Source organism: Falco peregrinus, chromosome 7, assembly GCF_023634155.1.
Source record: "Falco peregrinus isolate bFalPer1 chromosome 7, bFalPer1.pri, whole genome shotgun sequence".
In the NCBI taxonomy this organism is placed as follows: Eukaryota; Metazoa; Chordata; class Aves; order Falconiformes; family Falconidae; genus Falco; species Falco peregrinus.
The window spans coordinates 5,643,740-5,657,022 of NC_073727.1; the positions used below are offsets into that span (position 1 = coordinate 5,643,740).

Genomic DNA, 13,283 nt, shown 5'->3' on the forward strand with positions numbered 1-13,283 from the left:
ACTTTGTAATTAAATTATCTATTTCTAATTACTAGAATATTTTATTCTTTAAGAATGTTTAATTACCTGCATAGCTGGTAGCTTCTGCAGTTACATAGCTAGTAAAACCTGAGGTTGGTGGGGGCTTGAGGAGGAGAACAAAAACCTTAGTGAAGCATTTTTGCCTTCCAGGTTCAAAGTGTTAGCCAATCAGTACAAGGCGATATATCCTACCTTAGAGATAGATATTGAAGGGGAATTGAAAAAGCTCAAGGTAAGCCTGCTTCTGTCTGTTAAATGATATAATCACTGTGTGCTGCTACTGGTATATAAATCTCTTGGTGACTGATGCTCGTGCTTGTGTTAGGAGTTAAAACACAGTACATATCGTGGGAAATTGGTATGGATCACTTTTAAAGAGTCTACTCGCATCCTTAAAGGCACTTTTGACCCCACTTTATGCAGCATTTCAAAACTTTGTTTCAAGAGAAATATTGTAAACTTTAAGGAACAGGCTTGTAAGGGGAGAATTGTATTTGACTTCTGCTTGCTTAAATGTACCAGCTAGGAATAAAGAACTCGAAATTGTAATTGGGGAAGGTGATTTTCATTGTAAAGCAGAATATTGATTCCTTGTGTCAAAACTTAAGAACTGAAGTAAATTATTAATCTAAGTAATAAGCCTTAAAGGAAAGAAACCCCACTGTCTAACAACATAGAAAAATGTAAGTTGATAGCAGCAGAACTAATGAAGCCTGATTGCCAGCAATCACAATAGTCTTGTGATTAATTATGAATTCTGGTTTGATGTTTTCCCTGCAATTGGGACAGTTGTGAGATTTCTTAGTATTAATTCTCTAATGCCTAGTAGTGTAGTTTTTGCAGTGCACCAAGGTTCTTACTTGAAGAAAACTGTCAGGTGTCCTACCTCTACCCAGCTTTTTTGTTCATGCATTTTATAGTAACTTAACTGTAGGAGATATATATTTTTTTTTCTTACTGCTTAGAAAACTTCAACCAAATCTGACAGATTTTTTTAAAACCATTGAGGTATGTGTGGAACACGGGAGGGTGTGCAGTTACATGTTTAGTTCTTTCAGAAAATCAGGCCAAAGAAATAATCCTTCTTGTATCTTTAGTTGCCACTAAATTCAATTTACCAGCTCTGGAATGGAGTATGTGGGTGTTCTTAACACTTCTGATTGTCTTACTTTAAATAATATCTGTTACACGTTGAGTTGTAGTATTTTTATCAATACATAGACCGAAAAATCAGTTACAGTTGAGGGTTTTATAATGCTTTATATTTTACTTAATACACATTAGGATTACACAATATCTGAAACTCATTGTTAGGGTGGAAACAACATTTATTTGTAGCTTGAGGAGAATTACTTGTATGTAGTGTTTGTTTTATGCTAATGCACCTGATTAAATTCTGAAAGACAAAGCATTATATTTAATGTGAAGTGAATCATTAGAATAAGAACTTCCATATGTTCTCACGGGGAAAAAAAGCTGTGTACCAAGTGTTAATCTGAACATTACTGGCTTCTCACATCCAGCTGCTTGGCGGCACTCAGGTGCTTGGCCCTTAATTCCACTAAGTAACTTTTTACTTCTACTTACAAACATACCTGTGTATATATCACAGGTTAATGCTTGCTTTACAATTGTGTGCATTTGTTGGCTTCAGATGGCCAGGAGTAGAACTCCCCACATGCTCATTTTGGGGAAGAAATTTTGAACATTTGGAAATTAAATACTGAATACAGTAAAGTATTGTGATTATACTCAAGCATGAATATTTCTAAAGCATTTGAGAAGTCTGGGTTTTATTTCTTTATTCTTTTTTCCCCCTTTTTTCCTCTTTTTTCTTTCTTTCCTCATAGGAAGACCATACATGTCTAATGTTCTTCCTTCCTTCCCTTGTTCGCATATTATGGCATATTTAGCATTTTTTTTGTGTTTGCTTTTCCTTTTCAAAAGGAATGAGAATATTGTTGTGAGGGAGCACTAGCACTTGTGTACTGTGACTGGCTTTATCATAATGGAATTATACTATACAATAGTCTTTTGTATTGTTCAGGGCTGCATGGAAAAAATAAAACCAATGGTAAGGGATGGTGTTTATTTCATGTATGAAGCTTTACACGGACCACCAAAGAAGATCTTAGTAGAAGGTGCAAATGCAGCACTGCTGGACATAGATTTTGGTATGTATAACCTTTTTGAGACACATATCGCTATATACTTATGTTGTGAAAGAGGAACACTAAACAGACTTCTGTGCTAACTGTTCCAGTGGCAGAAATGTTTTGTGTTTTGGAAGAACAGTGCTCTCTATGACTAGCAAATAATTGCAGGAGGGGGAAGTTTATAATTACATTCTTTTGAAAAGCTTTAGACTCTGCTAAGATTAATTATTTGAATGACAGTATGGATCAGGTGACTATTCTTCAGTAGTGTGTAGTTTTACTTCAACGTCTATAAATTGCATATGAAATAACTCTGTCGTATGTATGTCTACGGAGAGCTTTCAGAGGCAAGGTAGATATGCAAAAATACTTGTTGACTTTCTGAGAGTCAGCTTGCCTTCCCCTCCCCCCCCCAACCCTTTATATAACACTTAGTTTTCCATTGTTTCCTGATGGAAGATGCTGGTGATTGGGATCTCCATCAATTTGAAATTATAAATGGTGCACTTATTCTTAAAACACTGTAATTTTGCTAATAAAGTCAGTAGATCTCTGATAGAAGCAGCTTTTTAAATGAGATTATTTTATTGTAAATTGTTATACCTATGTATAGGCATAAGTGACCTATATGATTGGCTTCTGCATTTTGTCACGTTTTTCTTCAGTCTCACTAGCCTTGTAAGTGCATCATTTTTGGTGTTGGAAAGATGCTTAAGCCTGAAATTGAAGCCTGTAATGACTAATGTCAAACAAACATAAAATTGGCACGTGCTTTGCTCTCAACTGATGAGTTCTGATATTGGGGCATTTTCAAACATGCTGAGTTTGAAAACCTCTTCTTTTAAGAGGAAGGTGCGTCTTGAGACTATCATCACTGTAAGTGTAAGCACCAAATTCTCCTGTAATAATCTGAATATTGGAAGAAACTTCCATTTTCAACAAGTAAAAAAAAAAAAAAAAAAAAAAAAAAGAAAGGAAAGAAGTCTCCAGATATGCTTGTTATAGGGAACTGTTTGATGCAAAACTGAGATATTTGCAGAAGACCTTAAGGGGGGTGGTTTTTTGTAAGTAGGGAGGATTTTGGGTTTCATAAAGTACAGGAAATGCAAACAGTCTGGAACTCCTCAGGTACATCTATAATATGTACAGTTTTGTCCTGCCTTTGCTGTGAGACCCAGAGAGAGAGAGAGTATCTGCTCTCCTTAGGTAGATACCATTGGTGGATTGGACACTTGGGTTAACAACAAACGAGGTGTGGTAAAAAAGATTTGACAGTGGTTATTGGGCAATTTTTTGTGCCTTTGTGCACAGAAGTCTTCATACAGCGGTGTGAGTTTTATCAGTGTGTGTCTGTGGGCAGTGTGGACAGTAAATCCCCAGCCTTGCAGTCCATCCCGCTTTTCTAGAGTGTGTAATGAAGCTGGCCTGTGTGTATGTCGGGGGGGGTGGGGGTGCAGGTGTGTGGTCTTTTTAAATACTGAGTGAGGATAAACCAGTATCAATATACCAGGCTGGGAGGTGAAAATGAGTAAAAATTGTTTCATTGACTCTGTGAAATCAGTGAGCTGTATTTACCTGTCAGCAAAGAAAAGCTCAACTACTGTGTCCTAAGAAAGATAAAGACTAATTAGTGCTTGCAGAGTGCTGTTATGTGTCACCTGTAAGCCCATGTCTTTCTCTTGGGAAATGTGAGTTAAGCAAAAGAAGCTAAAGATACCTGAAGCTGGTCTGCAAAACCTCACCAAACTGTGAAGGATTTTGACTTTCAAAAGTTGTCTGTATTGTTTTCAGTTCCATTTCTCTTGGTTGTTCCTCTCTTACCCATCTGACCCTTATACCGAAAGGGGAAGGGGGGGAAGTCTGAAGCATAGGTAAAAGTCTGTCACTTAATGTAGTTACTCTGTGGCTGAATTTGTTCAGAATACAAATCAACTAAGGACTAGCATGCTCAGTTTCATCTACTGTTTTTTGTTTTTGTTTTTTTTTTTTTTAAGTAAAAGTATAAACCTAAGGATTTTGAGATGTTTAACTATTTTATCTTTGCTGTCCAGGATGCTTTTTAGATGAGGGCTGAATATTTAACTAGACAAGAACTCTCACCACTAACGAACTAGGCTATATTCCAGGAGTCTTTTTATTCTTTAATTTTCTTTGATTGTGCAAATAATTTTTTTATCTGATTATGTAAGCAAAATAATTATTTTCCAGAATTCTACATTTCTTTGCAGTTTCGTATCTTTATAATGTGCTGCCCAGTATGTAGAGCTTGTATTTTATTTTTTCTCCCAAAATAAGAAATGCTAATCCTGTATTTTCCAACTTTTTGATACCATTTTTTTAAGAGTTTCCCTTAAAATTTTCACATTGTTCTATTAGTGAATATATTTTACATAAGATAGCAAGGCATGGTTTTCTGGTGTCTTATTCCAATTTTTGACTTATGGTCATTCAGCATTGTTATGTACTCAACTTCTGCCTCTGTACCAGTTGAAGTAAGCAGTAACTTTTTTACCTTTTTCAATAAAGAAGGATCAGACTATGTACATACAAAGCTACAAGCTCATTAAATATGTTCTTGACCTCAAAATACATTTATTGTGGTTTTGTTTTGTTTTTTAGTGTTGTAAAACCTAGGTAAGTGCAATGCAAGTACTGTTCCTCACCAGGTTAGATATTTTTTTAAGTAGTTTACAACCAGTGTTTTATTATTTAAACCCAATTTTTTCAATAGGCACATATCCTTTTGTGACTTCATCAAACTGCACAGTTGGAGGTGTGTGTACGGGTCTGGGCATGCCACCACAGAATGTTGGGGAGGTGTATGGAGTTGTGAAAGCATATACAACAAGAGTTGGAATTGGTGCCTTTCCTACGGAACAAAATAACGTGAGTATCATCAGCCCTAGATGTGACCTGTAACTGCGCGAAATAACTCGGTGTGTCTGTCCGCTGTTAAATCAGCGTTACTGGTTAAATGCAAGTAGATGACAGTGTGTTTGGATGTTTCGTTCTTCTGGTTCTAGACTGAGCTTAAATGACTGCCAAATCTGGCAGTTTCTCAGACCTTCCTATGGAATAGAAGGCTAGAGCAGGAGCAAGGTTTGAGGGATTTGCTCTTGATTTAGAAATGGTGTTTTGTATTTCTGTTTTCATCCCAATGGGCAACTTTGTGAAAAACTGGTAATTTTAAGGTTATTTACGATACTGTAAAATGTTATTAGGTGTACAGCTGCATCATGTATTGCAAATAATAAAAAAAGGCTTATGTAATTGTATTACTCTTTGTTAGGAAATTGGAGAATTGCTGCAAACGAGAGGTAAAGAGTTTGGTGTTACTACTGGTAGAAAGAGAAGATGTGGCTGGCTGGACCTTGTGTTACTCCGATATGCCTACATGATTAATGGATTTACTGCGTGAGTTATTTTGACAGCTTGCTGGCAACTTGACGTAAAATCATGAAATGCTACAGAGTGCTGTAAATTGTACATATACTCATTAGTAACATTCAGACTATTAGTACTGATTTGTTGATTGTTTTGGAATTTTGATAAATTAGCTGTCCCTTATTTTTCCTAGTATTAAGTGGTTTTATATTTGACACTTCGATACTCATAAATTTTTCTGTCTTTTACTTGTAGCGCATTGTTATTTCTCATTTAAAAATCATCTAAGAAGCACTTACATATCTTAGTACTTGATGCTTCAAGCTACCCCAACAACTGCTATCCCACCAAACCTCAACCAAATCAAATGCATTAAAAGGGTCTTAAGACCTGATACAGTTTGAGGGGTTTTATTCTGTTAGTTTTAGTACAGATGGGAGCCCATCAGTATCTTCAGCAGCATCTGTAAATGTAGAAAATTTGGATATGGCTTTGGGATTTTAATTAAAATGAAAATAGGTGTCTGAAAAAAAAATGGTATAAAATTTCTAGTAGATCAAACTGTATATACATGCCTGACTTAAATTTTCTTGTTTTTCTTGTCGCTTGTGTTTTTTATTTAAAATAGGATGCAGCCAGGTATTTACAGAGCCAGTGTTTGATTATTTTGCTGCCTTCAGTGGCAGAGGACAGGAACAGACAGCAACAGACATCATGCTATGAAACAGTCTCAAATGTATGGCCATAAAGTATCTTGGTAGCACCCTGACCAATTAAAATTCTAACACTTAAAGCTATAGACCAGTCACTTTAATTGGATAATACATGTTCTTTGGATTTTGTCATTTTATTATAGTACTAGATCTTAAGGATGGAACAAAAAGGCTGGTTTAAGTTTTTTTTTTGTTTTTTTGTTTTTAAAGTCACACCAGATAAATAGATTGGTGCCATATGAGCTATTTCTCTAAGGAAAGACAATTAATTGCAATATGCAGGAATCAATTTTCCTTTTGGTGTTTTTACAGATTGATGAGAGTTGTTGAACTTGTTTAACCAAAGTAATGTTTTTTTATAGATTGGCGCTTACCAAATTGGATATCTTGGATGTATTTCCAGAAATAAAAGTTGGTGTTGCATACAAACTAGATGGTGAAATCATACCTCATTTTCCTGGTAAGACTGCTTGTTTAACAATTTCAGATTTTCGTGAAATGTAATCTGATACCAAAATGCATTTGACCTGTAAGATTTATGACAGGAATGTGTCACTTCAGCATCAAGCCATTAATGTCTTCCCAGGTGCACCAGAGGCACCCTGTACCACACCTGTACCTGCACCCTAAAGACACCTGTACAAAGCATTGTCATTTGTCTACTGGAAAAATGCACAATGCTATATAAAGCTTCTTAAATGTGGATGTTGTTCGTGCTTTATCCCTTTCCTTTAATACATACTGCATTACCTTCAAGCTAAATTGGAAGCTTGTTTCACACTAAAAACCCAGTCTTTTATTCCCGCTACTGTATTCATGCCCTCTTCTAGCAGGACAAGTCTCCATTTAAGCGTGCAGTGAACCACACGAGAGAATGGATACCCTTAAAAAGCCAGGTTTTTCCCTCCTTGTATTATTTTCCTAACAGTTCAGTTCCCTGAACAGAGCACAGAGCAGCCAAAAACCTGTTAGACCTACACAATGGAAAAGAGGGAAAAGGGGGGGTGAGGGGAGGGAATGAGCAATTAGTTTAGGTGAAAGCAAAACTGTTTTCTAATGTAGGACCATCATACGTCCTCTTAGCATGATAGAAACTATAGCTCGTTTTAGTGGTATGTTTTATCTGAAAAATGTACCTGCGTGTTAAACTATTCAGATACACAAAACATTTTTTCCATCTTTTTTCAGTTTGCTACAGTAGAAATACTTCAGAAAAAGGAAGAATATTAACCAGTACTAAAGATCAGGATTTCTAATTTTTCTAATGTGCACATGGATACCTGTTTCCATTCTAATTACTACCTCAGGGTTTGATGCTGGTCGCAGGTTACAATTTTCCATATGATATCATCAGCTGAGAACTTTTTGTGGTTGAGGAGATCAACTGTAGTAATCAGATGCAACTCACAGCAGGATTTATGTAGTATAAAGATTTAATTGTGGGTGAAGAAATAAGTGATGATCTGCCAGTAGTCCCTGAAAATAGCACATAGCTGTTAGAGAAATTCATAAGGCATTAACAAAAAAAAATCTTCTGTTTCTCCATGTGCTTGGGGGAGTTCTCTAAAGTTTGTCCTTCAATATCTTCCAACAAAAGTGCCAGTGACAGTCTGAATGCGTACCGAATGACATGGCATGCACTTTTATTCAAGTTTGTGCCAAACCAGGGAATGCTTTTCCCTTTAGAAGGCTCAGATATTCCCTGATTGATGCCCTTCTCAAAATATTAAGGACATTTGTGTGTATGTCAGATGGCTTCTGAACATAATGTGATTATTCAAGATTGCACCTTGAACTGAGAGCTACTCAAATGCTTTATCTGTAGCCCTGTCATCTAACCTGGGGGCTATTTGGACTGTGGTGCTCAAGGCAGGAGGACCTTCTTTGGCAGTCCATCACTAAAGATGCCAAAAACAGGTGGCCGTGTTTTCCAGTATTTAAGACCTCAGTGATTACTTCCTTCCTGGCCCCTCATTCATTGTGTCTCTCAGATGGGACCAGAATGTTGTTGTTAGAACTCCTGCGGGCAGGCTTTGCTCCCTGTATATGCCCAGGTGACAGGTAGCTGACCTTTGGTCACAGCAGCGCAACGTGGCTCACCTGCTGGACTGTATTTTTCTTTACTGTATGAACAATTAAGAATTCTAGTAGAAATTTAGTAGAAACTGGTGTCTTTGCTGTTGACATGCTGTCTTCCTTAAGTGTCAGGAAGGAGTTTGAGCTGAACTTCTGGTAAGCTGGAAGATGTTGTCTCTCTCAGTGCCTCTGTGTTCCACACCTCTCTCCCTGCTATACTCCTCAACATTTGGCAGGATTTTCAGCACATATGCTTCAGGTTACTTATACCCCTACCCAGGCATAAAAAACCAAAAGGTAACTCTTCCCACTTTGTGTTTTGCAGACCATTAGATTATTTCCGCTGTCTACATCTCTGCATTCTGTGCACTTGAATAATTTGTTTGTTTGTTTGTTTTAAACTTGCCACTTCGACATTTTGAATTTAATTTAGAAGAGATCTAGTCTGGCAGTCTCTCGCTGGCAGGGTATTTCTTTCTCTCTCCCTTCCCTTCTCTTGGAGATGTTAGTGATTTATCCTTGTGAAATGACTGTCTCTAAATTAGAAACACACACAGTGCCCACCATCTTGGGGAAAAAAGTGCCAAATTTCATATATTGTTCCTTTTTCCACCTGGATCAGAGAATCATACGAGTCTCAGGTTTTTTTAGCTTAGATTTCTGTGGGCATTTCTTCATCTCCTGTTAAAGAAGAACTGAAAATGTCTTGTAAATTTATAGCGGACTTCAGTTGGTAATATTGAGGCTGTAGTCTTGCTGTGGAGCTGGCCAATATCTCCGTTTCTGTTTAGTCCTAGGAGTTTATGAAAGAAAGATAGAACTCCCTGCTGGCTCTGAGCTTATCAGTTTAAAAGGAATGTGAAAGCCATGGTCTAGTCCTACTAATGTCCTCTGTCCAAGTTCAGGCATCAGTTGATCTCAGCACAGACAGACACTCAGGAGACTTTGAAAACAGATCCTTAGGAAATGGGGAGATTATTTTGGAGAAGCTTTACTTCATGCTTGCTTGTTGTTTTTTTGTTGGTTGTTTTGTTGGGTTTTTTTGGTTTTTTTTTATCTTGTGCTCTTTCCCTGGCCTTCTACTCTAGAACAAGAAGCTAGGCCCCACTGTGCTTGATGCACCTTTGGTCTGACCTATATGACTTTTTATGTTCAGTTTCTGGAAGTTGTTGGAAGATCTTTCTCTTACAATGCTATCAAGATCCCAAATTTCAGCTATTCTTTTTCAGCTGGAAGTAACATCACATTTTTCCCTCTCCAAATTATAGCACCAGACTATCAGATACCATTATATCTGTTTTCTCCGTTATCTTAATTCAGCTGTTAATAAGGAATATTGCAGAAAGCCTAAAAGATAAATCATTGGTGCCTGCATGTGTTACTACACTGAACTCAGTTTATGGCTTGTCTTTACCACACAGCACCTATTATCACACCTGCTGGAGTAAAATGAGAGAATAATTTGAAACATCAAGAAATGTATCCCTTCTTTTTCGTCCTTTTCTTCCTTCTTACTTTTTGGAAAGTAAAGAATTGAACTAATACAGAGTAATGGAAGATTGCAGACAAACTTAGACCATTCAATTCTAAGTGCTTTCAGTTTTCTCCCACCTAGCCTTATCAGAGAGGCTTCAAAGTAAAAATCCCTGTGGACCTCCAAGATTAGATGTTAAATCACATTCCCTCTTCAGAAAGAGGGAGGCTGGCATCGTACTCTAGACCATCTGTGCTTTAGTCTGTGATTAGTTTGTGGTTTTGTCCTTTGAATATAGCTATTCTATTTTGGAGGTCATCCGGACAGCAGACAACACTTAGTTGTTGCTGATGATGACATTAAAGAAAATGCTTATCCTTAGCCTCTGCAACCCAACATCCTTAATGTGCCTGTCTGTCTGTTCTGATTAAAATAAGTATTGATTCAGGATCATTTGCCTTAACCTGTGAACATCTCAGTCCAAAAATTCTGCGTTTCTTTGCTGTTGCAGGCTTTGAAGCCATAGTCCACTTTCACCCTCACTCAAAATGCCTAGTTCATAAAGGCTGTCCTTATGACATTGCTGCTGTTGAACTCTCACCTGCACCAGGAAAAATTATGCAGTATGCTGAGCCTGAATTTGTTTGCTACACACACGTTGGAAGGGGATTAGCTGTGGTTTTGTATTCGCACCTCTACTGTGCTTCTTGCACCTAAACCCTTCTCCTGGGTTGACTAGTGGTCTTTACAGGAGTGACTTGTTATGTAGGCTCCGTGTCTCAGATCATTAATTACACTGCCTTTGGCAGAACCCCATCTTTTTCAGGAAGGCAAGGATGCCTGACACAACAAAAAAATTGGTTTTTTTCAATGTATTTTGACCATTGTCAGGCTTAAGGCTTTTGTTTTGCTGCCCAGTGTTGTTCCAAGACTAATGTTCAGATAATTACTAGAATGGTTCAATTCCAGAGCAGTGTGCCTAGCACCTTTCCCAGTACTTGGAATCATCACAGGATTCAGAGTTAATGGATGGACAGCATTGTAGCAAGGTACTAAATGAAGGAAAAAATGGAATATACTTACTGCTTCTATTCTGGGAAATAATTGAAACAGCTACTGAATTTTGCTTTCAGATCATCAAATTCCCTCATGAAGGGGGAGCTGGATCTTGGTATTTGTTCAGGGGAAAAGAAAAAAAAATAATCAACATTTTGGGGAATTACTTTTCCTGAAAAGTTTTCTGGACTGAAAATATTGTGGTTTAAGCTGCTGGTTTCAGTGCTGGCATAATCTTACGAGTAAACCTCTTTGTATAAGGAAAGAATAAAACGCTTTACGGTTGTGTGTTTGGTGGTAGAGAATATATAATCTTTGTGGATGTAATATTTGCGTTCCTGTTTTTCTCAGCTAACCAGGAGGTCTTAAATAAAGTAGAGGTTCAGTATGAGACACTCCCAGGATGGGATACGGACATATCAAATGCAAGGACGTTTAATGAGCTGCCTGTAAATGCACAAAATTATGTTCGCTTTATAGAGATGGAGTTGGGTGTTCCTGGTAAGTAAACCAGATTTTTTTTGTCATTGTTTTGTTTTGTTCCTGCTCCATGAAACCTGTCTTGCACTGTATCTTAATGATACTCTCAATGAATCTCAAAATACTTAAAACTTGTTTGTCACTGTGTTTATTCTGATGTACCTAGTGATATTTGTAACTACTGTTTTACTTTTTATCTATCTATTTAGCAATTGAATTGAAAATTTTCATGTTTTAATATTGCATTCTTTCTTTGGCTTATAGTATAGTTATTGTTCAGCTGAGATTTTTATAACTTTCTTAATTGTTTTTCAGATTGGTTATAATAGGGGTTTAAGTCTGCTGTCATTATATTATAACCCATTCCAGTGCGACTGCTGGTCTATTAATGTGATTAAATATTTGTGACAGTGAGAGGTCCTGAACTAACAAATTTCTCTTATGCTTCCTAATAAAGACGATCCTGTGATTCCATCCAAAGCTAGGAGTTAAGAGATGATAGGGATCTTCACTTTTCTGATAGTTTCTATGTATCTTTTTTTTCCTACGATCTGGAAAACTGATTTATTTATTATGGCAGCTTCAGGGCTGTTTCTGCTTTTCAAAGTTACCAATGCTTTCTTACTCTGAGAGTAACAGACAGTTATAATTTCTTAATGTACTAATAGTATATGCTGTGGTTTTCTTCAGACTGTGGTACTTAAGATCTTAAGCACTTAAGTTTATATCTGATCTTAAGATACGATCTGATCTTGCTTTGTATTACTTATAATAAAAGTTTGCTTTTCTCTCCTGCAGTTAAATGGATTGGAGTAGGGAAATCCAGGGAATCAATGATCCAGCTGTTTTAAAGATTTCAGATGCATGGAAGAAAGCACACTCCTCAAAAGACTGTTCATTCTTAAATGCATTAGTAGCCCGCAAAGCAAAGATGTTGGAAAGATAGATTTTTGCATGGAAAGAAATGCTAGAGTTGATACCCCCAAATCAGTTGCTACTCCTGAAAGACTTTAACATGAACCTCTATCAATTCTTGTTCAACTGCAATTTCCAGGACACTTGTCGTTGTTGTTCAAGGTGCCATCAGATTTTTTTTTTTCTTTACATAATATTTACTTCATAATGTAATTCCTGTTTGAAAATCTAAGGTAGCATTACTTTCATGACTGTTTGTCTTTGTTATCCTCTCTCTGCTTTTGGCGGTGTTACTTCCCTGAAATTTTAGACAGTAAAAATAATGCAGTTTTGCACAGATAGTTTTACATCCTCATTATTTGTATTCCTAAAGCTGTTGTATTCTTAATGGCTGCTCTTGTGAGTGATTAAAGAGGGGGGATTCTGATTTTATAATGCTATAAATGCTGTCTAAATTATTGTGTGATCTGTTTTTTAAAAAAAGATGTGATGCCAAGTTGTTAAGAATGTCCAGGTTTTTTTAGCTGTATAACACAGAAAACTTACTCTTTGTAACTCACAGAGGACACTCAAGCGTTTACCAGGAAGTGTGCGCAGAAAGTTAGAAAATTGATTGTAAAAAGTTCCATTTGCGATTATTAAAGAACCGTTCTGATTTTGAGTTAAAGGTTTTATAATGTTACTTTTTTTTTTTTTCCTGGTGTTTTAAAAACCCTGTACTTCTCTTCTTCCAAGGCGCATATCTCAAACTGTTTCTCTAATTAAATGAGGTTATATTTATATTTGGTAAGAAATCTAACATTTTGATGCCCTTTAAAATTCCTTTCTGCATAGCAAATAGAAGGTCTTCCTTTGCAAAAGAGGCAAAGCACAGACACTTCCATAATTATAAATTAAGGATGCTTTAGAAATAACATTTAAAGTATTCAACGTATTTGATTTAGATCTAGGGAAAATAACAAGTATTCACCTCAAGACATCTGACATATTTTGCCTTATTAGTGTCAG

The 13,283-nt window shown here is 36.7% G+C and overlaps 1 protein-coding gene across 2 annotated transcripts in view; it reads left to right on the forward strand.

Annotated features, from left to right (window-relative positions):
• The window catches only part of ADSS2 (adenylosuccinate synthase 2), a 40,551-nt gene extending 27,615 nt beyond the window's left edge, over nt 1–12,936 (forward strand). For both annotated transcript variants that reach the window (XM_055810299.1, XM_055810300.1), the window contains 7 exons: nt 172–253; nt 2,069–2,195; nt 4,909–5,063; nt 5,467–5,591; nt 6,637–6,734; nt 11,232–11,381; nt 12,159–12,936. In XM_055810299.1, the coding sequence (XP_055666274.1) occupies nt 172–253; nt 2,069–2,195; nt 4,909–5,063; nt 5,467–5,591; nt 6,637–6,734; nt 11,232–11,381; nt 12,159–12,211 (790 nt within the window). In that variant the 3' untranslated portion in view covers nt 12,212–12,936. The remainder of the gene's footprint in view (nt 1–171; nt 254–2,068; nt 2,196–4,908; nt 5,064–5,466; nt 5,592–6,636; nt 6,735–11,231; nt 11,382–12,158) is intronic.
• Nucleotides 12,937–13,283: the final 347 nt, after the last annotated feature.